Source organism: Vulpes vulpes, chromosome 8, assembly GCF_048418805.1.
Source record: "Vulpes vulpes isolate BD-2025 chromosome 8, VulVul3, whole genome shotgun sequence".
NCBI classification, from domain to species: domain Eukaryota; kingdom Metazoa; phylum Chordata; class Mammalia; order Carnivora; family Canidae; genus Vulpes; species Vulpes vulpes.
Window position 1 is genome coordinate 93,247,898 of NC_132787.1, and position 23,827 is coordinate 93,271,724.

The following is a 23,827-nucleotide window of genomic DNA, read 5'->3' on the forward strand; positions in this document are numbered from 1 at the left end:
GAGACCCAGGATCGAATCCCACATCAGGCTCCCGGTGCATGGAGCCTGCTTCTCCCTCTGCCTATGTCTCTGCCTCTCTCTCTCTCTCTCTCTCTCTCTCTCTGTGACTATCATAAATAAATAAAAATTTTAAAAAATTTAAAAAAAAATTGTGGCCAAAAAGGCCCTCCTGGACCCTGTTTAATTAGAGGAAATTAGATGAAAACATGGGTAGAAACAGAATTTTAGAGAAGGTAATGCTAAAAGTCACATGTAGATGTTTATTTCTCATTATTCTTTGAGGCTGTCTTTATTTTAGTACTATAAATTAATGCCTAATTGTTGAATTCAGAAAAAATTCAGTGTGCTATGTTTATGCTTGCTCATCTTAACATCTGGGCTTTTAGGCTGTGAGAATGGTACATTTCCTGCTAATAATAACTGGAGTTAACAGATACAACTCTCTAGAACACATTCTACCTAGTTTTATTTATTTATTTGTTTTTGGGTAGGCTCCATGCCCAATGTGGGGTTGAATGACCCCCAGATTAAGAGTCACATGCTCTACAGACTGAGGCAGCCAAGTACCCCGTACCTAGTTTTACATTTTTATCTAGACTGAGTATAAATGATAAATAACATTTAAAAGTTTAAATAAGAATATGATTCTCCTGATAAGAGCTCTTCTTATTAGCATTTTATGTTACTGTATATTTATATGCTCTTCCTATAGAATGGCAAACATCAGCAGATCTCAGGCAGACTTCAAGATGTCCGACTCCGAAAACAAACTCAAAAGACTGAGCTGGAAGTTCTGGATAAGCAGTGTGACCTGGAAATTATGGAAATCAAGCAACTCCAACAAGAACTTCAGGTTAGTCCTTTACTACTGAATTGTCCATAAACATGAGCAGTTGTTAATAATTTTTACTAATAGAATAGTTTTCGCTTTTGGGGTGATGAACCTCTTTGATAGGCTTCATTCCTAGAAGGATGTAAATATACACCATCTTGTATATAATACCAGGAAACTCATATGCTACTCTACATCTACATTAAATTCTGCTTAATATTTGTACATAATGGATGTTTATCACTTTGGTTTTCAAGTCTTTAATAAATGTATAGATATACATTGTTTATTGCTACTACTTTCAGGAAATTTTGACTTAATGTTATTCCTTCACAGTTATGGTGAGAGTGTTGAATGTGTATGTCCCTCGGGGACTTAGTAATCTTCTTTACTTATGCAGTAGGGTCTAGGTCAGTTACTGTGGTTTGCAGAATAGGGACTCTGAAAGCACTCTGCATCTTTAGAGTCCTCTCACCAAATCTCTGTTTCTGAATGGACTGGCAGTTAATTAACAGTCTTCTTACTGTGTTACAGCAGGTACAGATAGAGGCCAAATAACATTTCTTGTCTGATTTAAACCTGCTTCCCTAGTTACTCCTGCGTTTTAAGTTTCTGTTTGATATTCATCCTGCAGTGTCAAGACTTGCTTACAAATACTGTCTAGTGCAAATAGCAAAGGCACCTTTCACCTTGTGCCCGCTGACATCCAGCAGTACACTGAAAATTTTAAGACTTCTAGACACACCCCATTAACAAAGATTTTCTTCACCAAACCTTTTCTTTCCAGTCAATTGTTCATAAATGGATTTATGTTTAAATATTTGTATTTTAAATCATGCATAATTCCATTCTAATTTACTCATAAATTGTAAGCAGTTTACAGCTATGAATTATTCCTATACTTAAGTTTTTAGAATGATTAAATCATATTTTTAAGTTTTCAGAAAATTCTCAGCATGACAGATTTTTAATCAGAGACTACTTTTTTTTTAATAAGGATTATCAAAATAAGCTTATCTATTTGGTACCTGAGAAGCAATTATTAAATGAAAGAATTAAGAACATGCAACTTGGTAACACACCTGGTAAGTCTCTAAGGTTTGTTTTACCTCTTTTGTCCTTCTCTGAATGATCATATGAGTCATACTCTGTTACTTGTTAAAAGTAACTTGAAAAACTTGAAAAAAATCACAGATGTTAGAGCTTTTTTAGTGATAAAAAGTAAATAAAAATGAAATAAGTAGTCATTGTGATTTGCCTTCCCATCTTGATAATATTTTATTTATATGTTTCAAGTATCAATGTTAGACTACAATTAAATCTAAGTTTGACTCTAACACAAGACTGTAAGTGCATTTTGGCAAAACTCTACACTAATGGTAAAGAACTATTGAGATTTTACCAAGCCTGTGAGATTCTGGGTGATAGTGTACAGCAGTATTAGTCCTAAGCAGAACGGAATGTCTTTCCAGACATTTCATATTGCCTGATTCATATAAAGACTTTTATAACCTTGGCCCTCTGACACCTTTGGAACAAGATATTCCAAGTAATTTGTGTGAATGTAACATTTTTCTTGATCCAGGTCTCAACCAAGATCTTAAAAAAAAATCTCTAAATTGGATAGCATGCCAGTAATGACATAGCAGAAGAAAGGTTTATTTAAAAAAATTAAATCTGCAAATACCATGTTAGAAAGCCAAGTATCCTAAATGTCTTCCCTTGAGTATCAATCTTTCAATTCCAGGGTCTTTATTATACTTTTGGTTCTTTAGGAAGTCCAGTAAATAGCATCCCTCATATTTGCCCAATTCTGAACAAACAGAGAAGTAAAGGCAAAGGAATAAGACATACAAGAGATCAAAATATTGCCTCATTTTTGGTAAAGCTGATATTGGACAGATTGGCTTAGCTGTGAGAACGACAGCCACCCTGTAAAACTGAGTGTACAATGAGTAGAACAGGTTTCCCATGGGCAGTTCAGTCTCAAGAATGCAAGGAATAGGAAGGGTCTATGTATGCCCAAGTATGCCCAAGTCCTTACCTTGAGCTCACCAATTACTGAAGGAGTAGAAAGAAGCTGAGAATGTTGTCCCAGTGAAAGGCTGTTTACGGGGAAGAAACACCAAGAATAGAGAATTTTACTTTTGTCAACTATTTGTGCTGTGTTTCCTACCTTCCAGTGAAACAGTCTGTCTATGTTTCAGACCATCTTTCTTGCACATAATTGTTTTCTTGTCTGTTCAAAGTATATCCACCCCACCTCACCCCTCCACAGGCATTCCAGAGGCGAGATGAGCCAGCCCTCCTGATGTGTGCAGTCGCAGAAAGTACAGCATCACTCTCATTGTTTCAGTATTTGGATTGTGAATGGAATATAGATTATGTCTTATTGGGGACCTGGTAGAGCTAGTCTTTCTCTATAGAATGTGATCCAGGTCACCTGTTGTTATAGTTATCAGTCCAAAATAGGAAGCTCTTGTTTGCAATTTGCAAATTACCTTGTATCCCTTATATTCCTTTCTGATCTCTGTTGCCATTGCAGATTACCAGCTATGTGCCAAGCACCATACTAGGCAGTTTTCATGTGCTGTGTCTGTCACTTAATCTTCACAGCAGCCCAGTGAAGTGGGTATTGCTATTCCCATCGTGCAGCTCACCAAAACACGAGGCTCAGAAAGATTAATTAGTTGCCTAATATGGCGAAATAGTTATTCTCAAATTCTTGTCTGAGTCCAAAGCCCACTGTGCCACCATGTTGTCTCTCTTGATTTTTAGTTACCTAACATGGTACTCACAGATATGATCTATTCAAATTCAGTATTAAAACATCCATAATTAGGGATGCCTGGGTGGCTTAGTGGTTGAGGGTCTGCCTTTGGCTCAGGGTGTGATCCCAGAGTCCCGGGATCGAGTCCCACATCGGGCTCCCTGCATGGAGTCTGCTTCTCCCTCTGTCTGTGTCTGCCTCTCTCTGTGTCTCTCATGAATAAATAAATAAAATATTTTTAAAAAATTAAATCCATAATTAGTGATGTTCATTTTGAAGAGTACTACGAATATAAATTAACTTATTTTTTCTACATTGCATATCTCCCAGCTTAACTAGACTCTGAACTCCTTGAGGATAGGACCCATGCCTTATCCTTCCTTTTCACCTGCTATTGAGCATAGTACAGTGCCTTGCACATAGATGTGTAATTTAACGATAACATATTTGTTGAAATACTGGAAAGCCATTAGAGAATCATAAGATAATTTAGCAAGGTGTCTGGATAAAAAGTGAGCATGTAAAATTCAGTCACTTACTATATATCAAAAGTACTTAATTAGAAAAATATCATGAACAAAGGTTCCATTTACATTAGCATTCTCATTATTATGTATAAAGAAATGTATAGCTATAAAATTTTACTGATAGATATGAAAAATTCCTGGATAAGTAGGTACATGTTATATTCCTGAATGATGCAGCTCAGGATTGTAAAGATGTCGGTTCTCTACTACTTCATCCCATACATTCAGTTCCATTTAGGTTTCTTTAAGTGAAACCTGGCAAGAAAATTCACAGATTCACCCAGAAGAGAAAATGTGCAAGATTAGACAAGACTTGAAAAAGAATAACATTAGTGAGGGGAAGACACTTGCTTTACCAGGTATCAAAACATGTTAGGAAAGCTGTAGTCCCTAAAATAGTGTATTATTGATCAGAAAGAAAATATAGAACATTGGAGCTGAAAAGAAGATCTAGAAACAGGCCTGTGTATGTATGACAATTTATGATATGATAAAGTTGGCATTTAATACAAGTGGGGAAAGGATGGGCTTTCAGTAATCACTGTCACTTAAGTGATTTGGGAGACAGTTGATTCTCAGAAAGGGAGGTGGGGAAGCCCTTTACCTCACTGTACGTACAGAAATGAATTCTAGGTAAACTAAGAGGATAAACAAAAAATACTTTCAGAAAAAGTGTTAAACAATGGAAAACATTTTTGTAATCTCAGTGTCAGGAAAGTTTCTTCAAACAACCTAGAGCTATGAAGGAAAATATTTACAGATTTGATGTTATAAAAATGAACTTTTTCATGATGAAAGGCATCATAAACAGTAGAGCATTTAAAATACATACAGTACAACAGAATTTAGAGTTGCTGCAAATCAGAAATGAAGACAACCCAGCAGGAAGAAAAACAGCAGTGGATGGGGCAAGGCAATCCAAGAGAGTGGCCAGTGAGCCAGTAGGTGTTGATTTGATTTCAGTTGTTATCAAGGAAATACTTAAAGTAACAATAAGGTTACATTTTTTTTGCCAATTAGAGAAAATGAAAAAAGATTGATAATATCCAGTGTTGATGAGGATATGCAGAAACAGATACTTTGGTGTCATTTTATATTAGTGCACCTTTTTGGAAAGACAGTGTGGCAGTTCCTGTCAAAATTCAGAGTGCTTAAGTCCTGTTTTTACATGGCAATTCTTTCATCTCTTAGCCATGTAAAATACTTTCATGTGTGCTTTAAAAATACACGTACAAGAATATTTATTGCAGTATTTTTATATAAATAGTAGAAAATTAGAAACAACCTAATGCCAATCCAAAAGGGGATAGTTATGTAAATTATGAAATAGCCATAATGTAGATTACCATGGAGCAATTTTAAATTTATATCTTTTTTTCCAGTGTTACTGAGATGTTACTAGCATACACTGTGAGTTTAAGGTATATAGCATAGAGGTTTGACTTAGATATGACAGTAAAAGTCAACTACCAGTAGTGACATAAGAATTTCTACCAAATGTAAACTATCTGATGTTTGTATTTCAGATTTAGGGATTGGTTTGCTTCATAAAAAATCATTGGAAAAGGAAGAATTATGCCAAAGACTTAAAGAACAATTAGATGCTCTTGAAAAAGAAACTGCATCTAAGCTATCTGAAATGGATTCATTTAACAACCAACTAAAGGTATTTATCTTCTATTATATTCATTTTTAGGTAGCTGCCTTCTTATCCTCCTCATTTTGATTTAGTAGGATGAGTAACTAAAGCTATTATTGTTATATGGAGTATATTTGCATAATTTATCTTATAATTTGAGCTATACCAGGATTACAAGATTCCTTTTAAATGTTCTCTGTAGATATTATAAACATGGTGTTATGTAATGAAACCTACCATTTACCATAGTTCCCAGTTCTTGACTGCTTTTATTGGCATCTGTACATTTTAAGAATAAGTGCCTTTGTCAGTATAGAAAATTGGTCTCAGCCAACATGATCTTAGGCAAAATTCTAAGATGGTAAATATGGAAAACTATTTAAAATACTTGTAATGGTAGAGGCTTTTATAACCTACTAAATTCTTTTTTTCTGTTTCTTTGTTATAATGTAATTAACCTTTGTGAGGTAATGCAATAATCAGTGAAATCCAAAGCATAATCTGGCACTCAAACTTTGCATGAAAAGTAAGTTCATGATTCATTTTTTACTGCGGTGGCAGAGCAGATGTCCAAAATGTCTACTGTATGCTCACCATTCATATGCAGTATTAGTTATATACTGAAGCCATATCTATGATAGAAGTATTAAAAGGTAAAAACCAGACTGATGACACATCATTCCAGTTTGGGAATAGTAGCTCTCTATCTCTTCATGTGACTTTTGCTGACTTATTTGGAATAATATTACACCAACTATAGAGTGAACATTATGAAGAAAAGAGGCATGGTGGCTTCAGTTATAGAGGGGAAGTTTTAGGTTAATAATGTTAATAATACATTTTACATGAGCAAATATTCTATAGAAAACATTTTAAAGAAAACCAAATAATTTGTCATTGATGGACAGATAAGCCAGCCAAGTTATCTTCCCTACATAATTTTTTTTAAAATCTGTACATAGTTTAATTGGCTTTTTATCTGCCTTATCTTACAGTGTGGGAATATGGATGACTCTGTTCTGCAGTGCCTTTTGTCTCTGCTAAGCTGTCTCAACAACCTCTTCCTCTTACTTAAGGTTATTTTCTAATATCTAGCTTCTTTTCTTTGAGTTACTTTACTGTTTTCTTTTCTTAAAAACTAGACTATTCTTTGCATTTATCTGAGTATCTTTGTTTGAAATAACATACACAATGTGGACCTTTTTTCTTTCTGTTTGCTTGAGTAGCCTTCTGCTGTCTAACTGCCTGTTTGAGTCTAATGCCAGAAATTCATAGGGTTGCCTGGAGTAACCTGTCTTATGAGAAGCCCAAGACACTTAGAAATAACTACCTATTTCCCTTCTAATATCCCTGTGCATTGAGCTCCTGCTGGGATGATTTCTGATTCAATGAAAAAGAAAGCTAAAGGAATGTGAGATTTAATCATTTACCCATATTACTGAAAATCATTGTTTAAAATAAAATTTACACCTTCTGAAATGTGGGGCAAGGTTATGTCATGTATGTACCAGGCTGCTTCCTAATACTGCTATAAGGGAAAATCTTAGAGAACCAGTAATACAGGAGCAGCTTTAGTTACATCTAGTTACAGGCCTCATGTTTAGACATGCTTACTTCAGATAAAGATGTTTAAATCATATACATAAGTAGCTCACTTTGTCATTTGTAGCACACAGAGTATTTCAAATACTCAGTGAATATCTGTTTTAATACAAAGAAAGGTGCTTTGTATTTACCTCTTGCTGACCCTAGATTTTGATTGTGCATTCTACAGCAGTAGGGCAGTTGAATATATATGTATATGTCTTTACACATAGTGAAGACAAGAACTTGATAAGTACAACTTATTTGTTATTTAAGCAAAGGGTGCAAGTTGGAAAGATGATATCAGCCTTTACTTTATGGTTGTAGCATGAATGGCCAGATCATCTCGTCTTAGAACTTATGCTATAGGTTGCACAGAAATTTCACCCTACATTTCTTCCATCTACAAAATGAGGTTTGACAATGATTGTAGGCTGTACTCACACACAAGTGATTATTTCAGTTAGCATTTGATTCTCCACAGGCCAGCAGATTATTCTTGGCTCTTGTTTTACTTTCTTCCTTCTGCTTCCTGCCTTCCAGCCTTTCACTGCTTGTTGATACTTTCATCAGAGGCAAATTTAGGATTAGAACTAAGAGGGGTTCAAAGTAGTTAGGAGACTGTGTTGTTATGGAAAGCAAGAAGAAAAGAGCCTCATGTAGTCACTCTGCAAAGCACTGCAGAGCAGTCCTTTAACATAGTGCTGAAAATATCCATGGAATTGTCACTGAGACCTTGAAGACCATTCTGAAAGTGCCGTTTTAGTTAAGTGAGCAGAAGCTGAACTGCGGCAGATAAGGAATGAATGGGAGTTGAGGAAGGGCTGAGTGAGTGTGAACAGCTCGGGAAGGAGAGTGCAAAGAAGGCATGAAGTCAAAGGAAAAGTGTTTTTGTTTGTTTTTTTTTTAATTTAAGAAAGACTTGAAGGACAAAAGAAAGTTTCAGTTATGCAAAATGGATAAGTTTGGGGATGTGATGTACAGCATGGCTACTCTAGTTAGCAATATCATGTTGTATGCTTGAGATTTGCTAAGATAGGAGAGAAAAATGGTAACTATGTGAGGTAGATAATTGACTTAGTTCCCAGTGTGTACCTACCTATATGGAAATATCTCGGTGTACATCTTAAACATATATGATTTGTATTTGTCAATTTTATCTCAAGAAAACTGAGGAGAGAATAATTGAGACCACCCTTGAAGGTGGTATCAGCTTTCTGTGAGACATACGCTTATTGGGAGAGAGAGAGTTTCTGTCAGGACAGAGGAATGGAAATGTAGAGACTAGAGCTGGTGAGGTAACCACATCTGTACTGCCTGGCCAAGCCAAATATCTCATTGCTGTATTCCCAGCACCTGTAGGAGTACATGGAATGTTAGTGGGTGGCAATAAATACTTGAGTTAATGAGCGGTTTTGAATGTTCTCAGAAAATATCCAGCATTTTAGAGTTAACATATAGACTTTATGGGAAAAAAAAAGTAGAAAGGAATTAGAAAACAGCACAGAACCATGGATCCCACATTCTAGGAACACTTGTGACTCCGTGTATTTTTTCTGTAAAGGCTATTTCTTAAATGCAAAAAATGGGGGCACCTGGGTGGCTCAGTTGGTTAAGCAATCTGCCTTAGGCTCAAGTCATGATCCAGTGTCCTGGGATGGAGCCCTGAGTTGGGCTCCCTGCTCAGTGGGGAGCCTGCCTTACCCTCTCCCTCTGCTGCTTCCCCTGCTTGTGCTCTCTCAAGTGCACATGTGCACTCTCTTTTACTCAAATAAATACAATCTTAAAAAAAAATACACAAAAAAACTTGAAGGAGATGGAGAGGAAGGAGAGGGAGGAAGGAAGGGAGAGCTTAATGTTGAATATATATGGTGGCAGTGATTGATAAAACCGAGTCTGAGGGAACCAGATTGAGATATAATCCAGAGCATAGATTTAAGGATTAGATAAAGAGACCTTGAGTGTAACATATGGGGAAAAGATGAGCGTGAATGCAGCTAAATTTGCTTGTGGAGAGTAGGAAGCTGACAGCTTTAAGACTTAAAATCAGAAGCAAATTGGACAATTACAGGGAATCTTCCTGGGTAGTTGAGGACATGGAATAAGTCCAACCAGACTAGAAGTTGGGTACAGATATAGGAAGTTTTATTGACTTTCAAAATGGAAAGATAAAGGAATTCCAATCTGGTGGTTTAATGAGGCAAGATTATTAACTGGTAGCAAGAAGAATGGATGGAAGATTAAGGAGTTTTGGGAACTCCCAAATTCCCAGATTAGGAAAGATGAGATAGTTTTGTTTCCAGAGAGAGAACTAGGCATGAAATAGACATCTTAGTGGGGATAGGCAGTCCATGTTTGGTAAAGGAAAACAGTAGGTGTGCTGAGCAATGTTGAATGCCTGTGTGAAGTTGGAGGTCATGAATATAAATTGAAAGCAGCATGCCTAATTGTATGATTTTTTTTTCCCCACCAAATTTCATCTTCTTAGATAAAAGCACAATGAAGACTGATGAAGTAGGTTCATGGGTTCATACAAGTTTGAGGTTTTAATAGACATGACAACGAGGGAGGGACAAGGAGTTTCAGATCTTGACATGACAATTACAGTAAAGATAAACTCTGAAATGTGGAATGGACATGAAAGAGTGTGAGGAGAGGAAAGGGTGCTGATGAGAGTGATGGAGTCAGTGAGTGTACCAAGTATAAGACGAGTTCAGAGGATAAGAACTTATGTTTGAAGAATGGGGTATTTAACCAATGATAGTTCTGTTTCTAGGGATGACAAGATTCAAAGTATAAAAATGGAAATGGTGGATTAAGTGGAGTAAAAAGGAGAGTTGAAGTTTTGATCAAGTCCATATGGATGTCAAAACCTTGGAGAGTAGTGAAGATTAATGAATGAGGATCAGACCAGATGATCAAGAGGTGACAATAAAGAGGAAGAGGAGGGTGGTGTTGCAAGATGGTATAAGCCTCAGAAAAGCAAGACTTTGTGAGAGGGAAGAGAGATAATGGTCTGGAATGGCAATGAAGAGCAAGGAAAATAACTTTAGTTATCCCCTCACCCTGATGTAAATGGAATATGTGGTAAAAAAAAACAGAGAGAGAAATAGAGGAAAAACAGTATCCTGAAGGATTAGCCAAAAGGACTAAAAGGCTAAGGGAATTTTCTTTCAGAGAAGCTGTGTAGATATGCCAGGAGCTTCCTAGATCACAAACAGGGAGTTCCTAGGCAGTGGAAGGGTTTGAGGAGAGGAAGGGTGGGTAAGGATTGGGTCAGATCAAGAGATAAACAGCATTCTAGAGATGAGAATTTGGGTGATAAAGGATGACAAGGAAGGCCAGGTGGATTGACAGGTGAGAGAGAATTGTCCTTAGTGTTGGAGGAAGACAAGCAATGAGTTCTAATTTGTGGTCTTTGAGACAGAGCTAAAGGAGTGAGCACTCCTTTAGCCTACTGTGGTAGCTTGCTACTAGCATTGGCATGGTGGTTATGTAAAATATTTAAAATTATTTGAAGGAATTATGTTCTGGAACCTATAATATTCATATACAGGATTAGTGATAATTTTTACTTTTGATCAAGTCACACCAAGACACATAGCAAAGCCTGTGGGTTCAAAGATGAGACAAAGATGAGACATTTGACAGGCCCTTATTCCTTTAATAAGGACACAGTGTCCTATCTTTAGTAGTGAGTTAACAGTGAGAAAAGTACCGACTTCGGAATCTGAAGAAATGAGTTCTAGTCCTACCCATGCCACTTGCTAGCTGTGTAACTGTCATTTAACTTCCAAATTTTGCTTTCTTCATTTATAAGATGAAGCTGACAGTGTCTACTCTGCCTTCTTTATAGAGTCTTAGGGCAAGTTTTGAGATAGCATATATATATATATGTATATATATATATATATAAGGGCTTTCTGAACTATCATGTGCCATACAAATTTTTTTGTGGTTTTTATTAGGGTAGGAATCACCCTAAATCTCCGCAGTACTTTCAGTGCGTTGGAAGGTCACCCCTGCTGATTTGAGATAATGACTGAGGAGATACTATTCCTTAGAGAGAAAGTAGAATCTGTAAACACCAGAATTGGGGCTTATCATAGACGTCTATCCTAAACGTTTCCATTGGGACTTTGTCATTCTGGCTTTACTGACTAGTCCTTGGTTACTCTAGACAGTGCTTCTAAAATTGAATTTTACTGAAGGCCCATCTGCTTCAGGATAGAGGCAGGTGATCCCTCTTGTTGTTTAACAGGCTCTGGGCATACTAGGGTTGGTTTAGTGGTCATCATGGAGACTTGATGTTGCCTCCTCTTACTCAGAATGCTGCTTTTGTGTTCTTAACTCAGGTACCCCCCTTTAGAATGGACATGAAATACCGTTTGTCATATCCCTTTAAATCATTTAATCTTAAAAATATTTCCTACCTAATAAAGATACTTTAGAAATTTAGCTGAAAGTGAATTTAAGTGAAAGTAAATTTAGAATCTGTGGTATGATTTGGAGTTTGAGTGACATAGTGGAGACAGTTCAAAATTAGGCAAATCAATCTTCTCAGCCTCAGAAATGGTCATATCTATTTTATAAGAATGATTATCAGATTAAATGTAAGTATTATGTGTAAAAGCACTTTAAAGTGCTAGACAGATGTTCAGGGTTTTTTATTTTGTTTTGGAGGCTTTTTGGATGTTTGAGGAGCTAATTTGCATTCTGCTATGATTTTTTTTCGTGCCTAATCAAAATTCTTTATCTTGATTGTATCACATTATTCAGCTGAGCTGTATTTTATCAATTGAATATCTTTTAAGGCCTGGCCTTTGGAAAAAAAACATCACATGCTTTCTTTAAGCAAAATTAGAATATAAAGTTACTTCCTGTCACTATAGGAGGTATTCAGTATTGGCTAAAGTTCAGCGAGTTAAATCTTCCATTTCTACCAGGATGGTAGAATAAGTACTCTGAGCAATGAAAACAATAGAAATAGATGCTGGATTTAAAAATTTTTGTGAATGTTTTGTTGAGTCATGTTGAGGTACACCCAGGCCTAAAACTAAGTAAACCAGTCTTAACCAAGTGGTCAAATTTAAGATTACCAAGATGGTGTAAACCAACATTTTGTGTCTCCTGATACATTGCACTGAAAGAAATACATCACCTCTATACTATTTTTGCCAAAAATATTTCATCTAAGTGTAAGGAAATAATTAGACACACCCAAATTGTGATTTGGTCTATAAAACAGCTGACTAACCCACACTTTAAAATTGTGACTCTCATAAAAGATGGAGGAAATCTTCCAGATTTAAGAAGACCAAAGAACCACGACTAAAGGACACTCATGACAGTGAAATGCAGTGTATGACCCTTGATTGGATCATGGATCAGAAAATAAGCTATTACTGAGGATAATATTTATGCTGTAGGGACATTTTTGAATATGAACTCTGTATTAAGTAATACTTCATGGCTGTGTTAAATGTCTGTAGTTTGGAACTGGCATTGGGATGGTAGTTACGTAGAATAGTGATGAAGTATCTGGGGTGAAAGCATCAGTGTCTGCAACTTCTCCCTCTACCTGTGTCTCTTCCTCTCTCTCTCTCTCTCTCTCTGTCTCTCTCATGAATAAAGAAATAAAATCTTTAAAAACAAAAACAAACTACAACAGCTCTGTCCATAGTGCTGTTTAGTTTACTTATCCTCAGTTAACTCATCTATTGAACCAGGGCCTCCACGAAGCAATGACTTAATCCTGTGAGTCTAGTTGAAAACAATTGTTAAGGGTATTGCAGTCAGGCAGAGGAAGTTTCTGGCAAGCCTTATGGTGCTCTTCAATTCTTATTAATATGTATAGACTTTTTTATGCATTTTCATTCATATAATAAATACTAATTAAATATCCACACTATACTAAGCCTTCTTGGGTGGGCATACCTTGATGAAAGTCAGCCCTGTTGTCAAGAAACTCATTCCAGTGGAGGAGGTAATCATATAGTCAGAAGACACTGACTGTGGTAGAGGAAGGCACAGGATGCCTTGGGGAGCATGGGAAGCTCATGAACTCAGACATTAGAGGAATGGAGCTGATAAAGGAAGATTTAGAGCAGTATCTTACAGGACAAGTCAGAGTGCTAATCTTGCAGATAAGAAGATCAGGCATTAATTTGGCTCCTTTTAACTGTCCTTTTAAACTTCAATTCTTGGAGCACCTGGGTGGTTAAGCATCAGCTGGTTAATAAGCATCTGCCTTCAGCTCAGGTCATAATCTCACAGTCCTTGGATCGAGTTCTGCATTGGGCTCTCTGTTCAGTGAAGAATCTGCTTCTCCCTCTCTCTCAAATAAATAAATAAAATCTTTAAAAAAGGATAACTGCAACACTCCAAGTGTTGATCTCAGACATTTTGGACATAGTTTTCAGACTTACACCACATTGCACTCAGATCATATCTCTCATTTCAATCAAGTTAAAAGGGTTCACCTGTAAAATATTTCTGAAAAAAAATTGAGTTTTTGTTTTTTGTTTTGTTTTGGAGGATTTTTTGGTTTAGAGTTTTGTTGTGTACAGGTAGACACCCAAAAACATTTTTTACCATAACATTCTTCCAAATACATATTCTACCCTTGAACAATACGGGTTAGGGGAGCCAATGCCCAATATAGTTGAAAATCAGTGTACAACTTTTGACTTCCCAAAAATTTACTAATAGCCTACCAGACACCTAACCTATAACGTACATAGTGATAAACACAGATTTTATGTTATATGTATATTATACTGTATTCTTAAAATTAAGCTAGAGAAAAAATTAAAATCATAAGGAAGAGAAAACACATTTACAGTACTATGCTGTATTTATTTTTAAAAATCTGTGTTAGGTAGACACACACAGTTCAAACCCAGTTATTTGAGGGTCAGCTGTACTGTTGAAGGTTCCACCTCTGCCATGAAACCTCTTGATTACTTTAGGGTTTTTTTGGGGCGGGGGAGTAGGTTGGTTTTGGGGTTTTTTTTTTCTCTCTTCCTTACTCCAGCCTTTTTATATTTTCTTGTTTAGGATTCTGTCGATTTCATGTAAAAGAAACTCAGTTCAAAATAGTTAAGCTGGGCAGCCCAGGTGGCTCAGCAGTTTAGCACCGCCTTCAGCCTAGGGTGTGATCCTGGAGACCCAGGATTGAGTCCTGCTTCGGGCTCCCTGCATGGAGCCTGCTTCTCTCTCTCTTTGCGTCTCTCATGAATGAATAAATAAAATCTTTAAAAACAAACAAAAACAAAATAGTTAAGCTAACGAGAGTAGTTACTGGAGCTTACCAGGACTGCTGAGTCAGTAGAGATGCTACTGGGCGGGTGCAGTTCCTAGGCACAGGAATACAGTTGGAGATTCAGTTCCCTAGGCCTTCCGCTCTCTGCCTCTAGTCTTTGCTTCCCTCTTTCCTACATTGATTTAATTTTTTTTTAAATTTTTATTTATTTATGATAGTCACAGAGAGAGAGAGAGAGAGGCAGAGACATAGGCAGAGGGAGAAGCAGGCTCCATGCACTGGGAGCCCAACGTGGGATTCGATTCCGGGTCTCCAGGATCGCGCCCTGGGCCAAAGGCCGGCACCAAACCGCTGCGCCACCCAGGGATCCCTACATTGATTTAATTTTTACCCAGGTGGCCTCACTTAGTAGTGGGACAGCTCCAGGGTTACCTTATCCCAGTTTAATGAGTTTTAGAGGAAGAAAGACTTCTTTCTCCTGTCTTCAGTCTATCTGAATCCCAGGAAAGGATTCTGGCCCAGCTTGGAGGGAGGTGGGGGTGCCATGATTGATTGTTAGGCCTGGATTAAATGACTACACCTGAGGGGGTGTGGGTGGACTGACAGATCCTCACAACTGCACAGACTAGGGTTGGGGCAGATGCTGTGGGAAAGATGCTGTTAGAAGATGGAAGGAAAATGCTAAACAAATGACCACAGGTTTCTGCTAAGGTGCTTAGCAGATCTTAGCAAATCTCTATCCCACATTTTAGTACTTTTCTTTACTTTGATATTTTGAGCTCTTTGAAGGCAAAAACTGCAAACTTGAGAGGAAGAGGGCCCTGGATTTGATCCCCTGCATATCTCTATGGCACTGCATAGAACTAGATGCTCAGTAAGCAAATGTTTATTTCAATTCCTGTTTGCAATACTTTTCATTATTTTGACTTACTCTAGTCATGATTTTAGGTAGATATTATCTTTTCTGTTTTTAGTTCTAAGTAAATTACTCAATAATTGCTTCTGTGTTCAGCATCTTACTGAACAAGTTAGAGGTACTTGGTTAAACTACATATGTGAAAAATATCAAAATTCCTCTTCAAATAATCAGATTGTTTCCCCATATATTTTTTTTAAAGATTTATTCATTTATTCTAGAAAGAGAGCGTGTGCTAGTGACAGGGAGTGGCAGAGGGAGAAGGAAAGGATCTTAGGCAGACTCCACACTGAGAATGGAACCCAGCACAAGGCTTGATTGAACTACCTTGAGATCATGACCTGAGCTGAAACCAAGAGTCAGATGCTCAACTGACTGAGCCACCCAGGCACCCCTGTTTCCCCATATTTTTAGTAATTGGGGTTTTTTATTAAAAATAAAATATCAAATCAAAGATTTGGCTTATGAAATTGGCTTATCTTTGTTCCTTAGAAGTGAATTTGTCCTCAGTGGTTACAGGACTTAAATACTTCTATTCAGGATTTTTAAATCATCTACATATTTTAAAACTTACTCTTTTTACTTGAGTTTAACTTGCTTTCAGATTTTTGTCTCTTAATGAAAATGCCACATTAAAAAAAAAAAAGAAAATGCCACATTAGTATATAAGACAAGAATATTTAAATCAATGGTATATTGACTTATTCTCATTTTCTCCTTAGGAACTGAGAGAAAGCTACAATACACAGCAGTTAGCCCTTGAACAGCTTCATAAGATCAAACGTGACAAGTTGAAGGAAATTGAAAGAAAAAGGTCAGAGCTAATACAGAAAAAGAAACTTGAAGATGAGGCTATAAGGTAATACAGTTGATAAATTTATTATACTATATTACTATTAGAATTCTAATTTTGTTGCCCATATCTTTAGTTTGACTATGAGAATTTAATGGAAATGAAAGGATTATTTTTGATGCTAATTAGATTCTCAATTTTGGAAATTTAGTTCTTCTTTTAGGGACTGAGATTATAGTAATCAATTTTATGTTCCATTAGTGAAAAAAAGAGGCTTTGGCATCAGAACTGGATTGGATTTCTTTTTTTTATTTTATTTTATTTATTTATGATAGTCACACACAGAGAGAGAGAGAGAGAGAGAGAGAGAGAGAGAGAGGGGCAGAGACACAGGCAGAGGGAGAAGCAGGCTCCATGCCCCAGGAACCCAACGTGGGATTTGATCCCGGGTCTCCAGGATCGCACCCTGGGCCAAAGGCAGGCACCAAACCGCTGCGCCACCCAGGGATCTCTGGATTAGATTTCTTGATCTACCACTTACTATTTGGATGATCTTGGTCAAGTCATTTTACCTTTTGAACCCCAGTTTCTCCATCTGAAAAGTAGAAATATTGATGCATGCTTCATAGGTAACTGTGAATTAAATAAAAATAATGTAGCTAATGAGCCAAGCACAAATGTCTTACACTCATCCTTTCCATCTCTCCGTTATAAATCTATTTATTTACTGAAAGATCACAAAACCAAATACTTTACAGGTGGAATGTGTAATGCCATATTGATGCAGGTCTCTGTACCACTGAGCTTATCAATTGCCTCCATTTATAGCAAGAAGAAGTAAGACAGTCGCGGAAACTGAAGCAATCTGAAGCATAGAACCATTTATTTAGAGGCTCAGCATGTTTGTTTGTTTGTTTGTTTTCTGTTGTAAGGTCCTATATCTGATATGTTCCTCAATTCCCCCCCAAGTTCTCTAGTGTCAGAAATCAGTATACTTAATAAATACTAAGGAGCCAACATTCCTTTACCTTGGAGACAAGTAGACAAGTAATGCCCATGAAAGAGCTAAGAGTTCCTAGGGAGGCAAGATGTGTTGTACATTACCATATAGCAGACCTCTGTTACCACTCCCAGCAAACTTTGAGTGGTCTCTGTTTGACTGTGATGTAGGGAGACTCTGGCTTTACTTCTTGTTCCTTGAGCTCTTGTCATTCCAGTAGGAGATGGAGACAACTAAACAGATTGCTGTAGTACTCTTTACTCCAAGGCCCCTACTTTTGTGGGCTCTGACAGGAGACACTAGAATAATATAGAAGCAGAAACAGTGAAGACTTCAAATTAAGAAGACTTTTACCTGCCCCTTAACAGTGCCACTGAATATTGCACAGGGGAACTGTGAAGTGACTACGTAGGTAGTCACTGTGTTCAGAATTTTCTCATGACACATTGCAAGTATCTTGATATCTCTTCATCACTGCTCATAATTTTTTTAGCCCAGCAACCCAGATGAGTAATACATATTTTCATTTCATTCATCTTCCTCACATGTTATCCTGCTATAGAAGAGGGAAGAAATCTGAGCAGAAACACATGTAAGATAAGTCCAAAGCTGAGTCTTAGAAATATAACTTGATTTCCTAGCTATTTGCCTAGGAAGGTTCCCTCCTTGTCCCATGCTGTTGGGTTATAGTCAGATTTTTACCCTGGCGATATGGCCTCTTTGCCCTTTGTCCAGCTTCTGAGGTACATTCTGTTTCTGGCCCAGTTTCTCATCTACTAACTCCTACATAAGAAAGTTTACCAAAATTTAATTCTCTTAACTCTCTAGCCTTTCTTTATCCTAGTAAACACGTAAATACTTTGATAGTGGTGTTTATAATCTATAGGAATTCAAATAAAAGCTAGATTAGGTCATTTTAAGTGTGGAAGAATAACAGAAAAGGCTGCCGAGAAACTAACTGGGAAGTGGAGATTAAGAAAGATCTGCAGAGAAGTATGACCCTCAAAGGAGAGCCAGATGTCAGTTACAAAGTGCTAGGGGAAGCACTCTTTGGAGTGAGAAAGGGTATGGGAGGATTTGCAGAGTGTCAAGAGGAAGCTAGTCATAGGGTAATGAACCACGAGTATGAAGTCCAGGAATGAGGAAGAAAAGGTTGCTGAGTAAGTGGGTCTGCAGTTTTGGGAATTACAGAATTTCCAAATTTCTCCAGGAATTATAGGAATTGAGAAATGGATTTAAGCCAAGATGTCCTCCTTGGTGGGGCATAAATAATCACAACTCCCAGGCTGTATTCAGCCACAGGCTCTGCTGTCCCTGATAGTGTGAGCAGAGGCTTGGAGAAGGTGCTAAATTTAGTGATGACAGCTCCGCTTCCGAGTAAGACCATAAAAATACATGCCAGAAAGAAAACTATGGTGAACATTAGTTTTAATACTGTAAGAGCTAAATCTGACCAGAGACCATCTTGCCCAGCTAAAAACCAAGCTGCGGTTATATCACATCACAAACACATATGCAAGCATGGACCTAACAATGGAAAAGACTTCCAAGGGACAATGTAGAGAGTAGGTAATCTGCCCAGAAGCATTTCCTATTTCCACAGCAATGACCACATCTTGAAAACAGGGTTTAGCTACAAGAGTAGGAATAAGAGCTGGAATATAGTCCTTACGAAAAATCTGGGGAGAAAGGAAGAGCATTTAGACACACTTTTTAGATATGTTTTCTGAATAGTTTAGTTTCCCTTCTTGGAATTAGGAGGTTGGCTGACAGGGAATTTGAGGGTTTGGGAAATTGTTGGTCCTACTCCTCAGCTCATCTGTATGTCCAAGGGTGACCTCAAGTAGTTGGTTTTCCCCTTCATCCATGATCCCCACTGTTTTTCCACATCCCTTTCTAATATGTCTTTGCTATGTAATAAGTATGTAAATATATAAGATTATATATAAGTACATAAGAAATATGTAATGTTTCTATAGTTTGTGAGGAAGAAGATCTGATATTTTGCTTAACAAAAATTTTAGGACATTATGCAAACTCTTTTTTTTATGTAAAGGAAAGCAAAGCAAGGAAAAGAAAGCTTATGGAGGGAAAGTCTTAGAAAGGAAGAAGAAGAAAAACAAAAGCGACTCCAGGAAGAAAAAGCACAAGAGAAAGTTCAAGAAGAGGAGCGGAAAGTGGAGGAGAAACAATGTAAGGAAAAGGATAAAAATGATAGATTTTATTTTTCTGAGACAGAACAATGAAAGCAATAAGAAAAAAGATTATGATGAGAGGAAAAAAAATTTAAGCAGATGTTAACCTTTGAGTCAAAACTTTTTCTAAATTAAACTTGGAGAAATGCATAGGCTTTATTAAAACAGACTGAGGGTAGAAGTCTTAAAACAACATGTAGAAAAGAAGATCATAATCACTGACTAGCTATGAACAGACCCTGACATGGTTTTCATAATTGAAGTAAACATTTGTAAATAGTTTATTCAACCAGTGTTAACTAAACTGTTTGTTTTCATGAAAAAGCAGTAAAATTTTAAATCTTTGCATATTAAAATTTTCTCATATGCTTTATGATACACCTTAGAGTCCATTCCTAAGATACTTTACATATTGCTGTATCTGTTTTGGATACACAGATATTTGAATCCTTATTAATGATACATGTGTTGAAATTTCTATAAGCTAAAGCATTTATTCTGCATATAAAATAAAATATTTATAATCTTATTAAGGCTAGTGTATCTGTGAGCTCTTCTGTTTTTCTTTTAGAACCGTCCTGGTAAACCTACAGCTTGCTCTTCACTGAACCCTGTTCACTGCTAACCTCATTTGCAAACTTTCTCTCTGTCTCTTCCCTGGTACATTCTGAGCGCCACAGAACAAACCTTGCTGCTTGGCCGCCTTGCATGGCTTAGTCTGCCACCACTCCTCCACCTTCCCCGGCGTCCCTGAGCGTAGCACACCCTGCAAGTCATGTCTTTGTTTCATTGCCTCCTACTTTACTGAAATTGAACGTCCTTGTTTGCTTTTATATTGATTCTTTGGCTATACAAGATATTTAAATCCTAACAAGCCTATATCAAATGCATTTTCATTTTACTGTTTGATATTCAGTTTTTTCCTTTTGATTTTATGAGCTCTTTATATTGAGTCATCACAAAGATGTGTGTGTACATGAAAGTAGCAAATAATGACAATTATCTTCTCTTTAGGTGAGCCAGCTAGTGCTTTGGTGAATTATAAAGCACTGTATCGCTTTGAAGCCAGGAGCCATGATGAGATGAGTTTTAATTCCGGGGATATAATACAGGTAAGAAATAGTTTTTATTGTTCATGAATAAGCTTAGTACAATGTAATATATTACTTTCTTTAATAATAATGACTATCATTTTATATAGCGATTTACCATTTAAAAAGCATATCTTGGGGATCCCTGGATGGCTCAGTGGTTTAGCATCTGCATTTAGCCCAGGGTGTGATCCTGAAGTCCTTGGATCGAATTCCGCATCAGGCTCCCTGCATGGAGCCTGCTTCTCCCTCTGCCTGTGTCCCTCTCTCTCTGTGTCTCTCATGAATAAATAAATAAAATCTTTAAAAAATAAAAAATAAAAGCCTATCTTGAACTTTATCTGATTTGGCCCTGATGACATTCTGCAGAGTAGCATATTATTACTGCCATATTCTAGGTAAGGAAGCTTAGACTTACAGAAGAGAAAATGTAAGAAGAGAAAATTACAGAAAATGTAATAGCAGGACAGTGCCAGAGTGGGTTGCAAGTACATGCCTTTGATTTCCAAATCCCGTGTTCTTTACATCATGCTGTTGCATCACATCATAAGAGGTGATGCTGATTTTGTTATTTTAATAAATTACGGATGAAATTTGAGGAAGCTGATCATTTTCTGGCAACCATTAAAAAAATCAAAGGAGGTAGATTCTATAGCTCTAACTAGATGCAAGCCCTTGTTCTTTGCAACAGAAGGTCTTTATTATATAGTCACAAACCACATAAAATGGATGAATAAGAGAAGATGCAGAGAATAGCATTTGATATAACTATTGTGATATAATGGAAAGAGAATACAGGCTTTAGAAACATACTAACTTGAGTTTTAGTCTCTCCTTCGGTTTTCTTCTTAGTAAATTAAGATAATATTACCTAGAATACCTAGCCAGTGCCTGCTTTCTTTTTTCCCTGCACGGTTACCACTTTGATGTATTTTACCAGTTACAAAGCAGATATTTAGTGATACTTGGCATAGGATTTACCAGAAACATCTGTTCACTCAAGATGGTCCCCAGCTACACATTCCTTCTGTTACCATCGCTACCCCTGACAGTGCCACAGTCTGGTGGCCCTCCTGTTCCTCCTCCACCTGTTGGTGATGATGAAGTTGTGTTCAAGAATGAAGAGATGCAACCTATCTCTGGGCACATTTGATCAAAAGTCTACTTATATTTTTGGTTATCTCTTTTATTTATTCTGTCAACAAATACTTTTGAGGACTATGCTAGGCTAGAAATATAGTAAATAAGACACAGTCTCTGCACATAATGAGCTGATAGTCTGATGAGAAATACATTCTAATACAGTAGAGGAAGGATGGTAGTGGAAAGCTACCAGCAGACCACCCCCATGTCATCAAGCCAGTCTAGTGGCAGTGACAACAGGAACATTATGTTAGCTAGATATTTATTTCCTTATTCTTGGTAAGATAGGAGGCAAGATCTGATCAGTTTAATGGATGAAGGGAGCAGAAGAGATTTGATTGAAAGTGAAAAAGATTAGATATCCTACCGAGCCCTGGTAATATTTTCCATGACAACCTGTTTTTCTAGTGTTCATATGTGTTAATGGTATTTTTGAAGTAATAGTTTACATAAACCTGTGAGAACTTAGGTAAATTTTCTAGTTTAAGTCTATGTAGATTGACAAGTAAAATTTAATTAGGGCTATAAATAACAGATGTGCAGTTGGTTAAAATTGACTCCTCAAAAAGCAAACTTGGTCAAATTCTAAAGATTAAATGAATGGGCCTTTTCTTCTTAGAAAGGTAAAAAATATTAGGAAAAAGTGTTAAAGAAAGTAGGCTTTTAAAAGTTTGTAGGAGGGATCCCTGGGTGGCTCAGCGATTTGGCGCCTGCCTTTGGCCCAGAGTGTGATCCTGGAGATGCGGGATCGAGTCCCACATCGGGCTCCTTGCATGGAGCCTGCTCCTCCCTCTGCCTGTGTCTCTGCCTCTCTCTCTCTCTGTGTGTCTCTCATGAATAAATAAATAAAATCTTTAAAAAAAAAAAGTTTGTGGGAAAAGGAGGAATTTAGTGTTTGAATGCCAGTATTCATACCTGTCAATGATCCTTGCCTTGAGACCAACGTTTAAATCAGGTATATTTCTGTGCATGCTACTTTATGTTGCATAATTCCTTGGGGTCTTTTGTGTTCCTCTCTTCATTTTTAGTGCTCTAGCTTGTCTATTTTAAACTTGTCTTGGGCAGCCCCGGTGGCCCAGCAGTTTAGCGCCGCCTTCAGCCTGGGTGGCTCAGTCAGTTAAGCATCTGCCTTTAGCTTGGGTCGTGGTCCCAGGGTTCTGAGATCGAGCCCCGGCTTCTGAGATTGAGTTCAGGGTACTAAGCAGAGAGCCTGCTTCTCTCTTTCCCCTTACCACTTCCCCTGCTTTGTGCTCTCCTGCTCTCTCTCTGTCAAATAAATAAAATAATTTTTAAAATAGTAGCGTAAATACATTATTTAGAAATAGAGAAGATAATACAGAAAAACAACTAAGAATGGCAAGTTACTATGAGGAGTGGAAATCAGGGCAAAATGAGTGATGGGGTCTTCCATCATAAGCTATGTAGAATGCTGGGTTTTTTTGTAAACTATGTATTTAACTTGGATAACATTAAAAATTAAATTTTAGGGATCCCTGGGTGGCGCAGCGGTTTGGCACATGCCTTTGGCCCAGGGCGCGATCCTGGAGACCCGGGATCGAATCCCACGTCGGGCTCCTGGTGCATGGAGCCTGCTTCTCCCTCTGCCTGTGTCTCTGCCTCTCTCTCCCTCTCTCTCTGTGTGACTATCATAAATAAATAAAAATTTTAAAAAATTAAAAATTAAAAATTAAAATTAAATTTTAAAAAAGCACTTGTCAATCATTAGTGATAGTGATCTATTAATTTATAGAAAATGCATTAGTTTTTTAGTTACATGGGCTTAATTCTGAAAATGAGGCCACTATATTGTAGTCTACATCTCCTTCCTTTGTAAACTTGTGGCATTCTAACCAATATTAACCCTTCTTTTTGTTTTTGTAGGTTGATGAAAAAACCATAGGAGAACCTGGTTGGCTTTATGGTAGTTTTCAAGGAAATTTTGGCTGGTTTCCTTGCAACTATGTAGAGAAAATGCTGTCAGGTGAAAAATCTGTGTCTCCTAAGAAGGCCTTACTTCCCCCTACAGTATCTGTATCTGCTACCTCAACTTCTGAGTAAGTATTCAGCTAACAG

General features: G+C 37.2%; 1 protein-coding gene across 27 annotated transcripts in view; it reads left to right on the top strand.

Annotated features, from left to right (window-relative positions):
* Window positions 1–23,827, top strand: part of ITSN2 (intersectin 2) — a 128,923-nt gene that overhangs the window by 50,745 nt on the left and 54,351 nt on the right. For 15 of the 27 annotated variants that reach the window (XR_012003206.1, XM_072767556.1, XM_072767564.1 and 12 more), the window contains 7 exons: window positions 713–853; window positions 1,830–1,917; window positions 5,656–5,795; window positions 16,255–16,391; window positions 19,382–19,518; window positions 20,535–20,632; window positions 23,636–23,808. Coding sequence is in view for 25 of the 27 variants with exons in the window: in XM_072767556.1 (XP_072623657.1) it covers window positions 713–853; window positions 1,830–1,917; window positions 5,656–5,795; window positions 16,255–16,391; window positions 19,382–19,518; window positions 20,535–20,632; window positions 23,636–23,808 (914 nt within the window). In the remaining 2 variants the exon portion in view is untranslated. Of the gene's footprint in view, window positions 1–712; window positions 854–1,829; window positions 1,918–5,655; window positions 5,796–6,763; window positions 6,845–16,254; window positions 16,392–19,381; window positions 19,519–20,534; window positions 20,633–23,635; window positions 23,809–23,827 lie in introns of all 27 variants that reach the window. The other 12 variants (XR_012003205.1, XM_072767553.1, XM_072767547.1 and 9 more) reach the window with 1 other exon arrangement.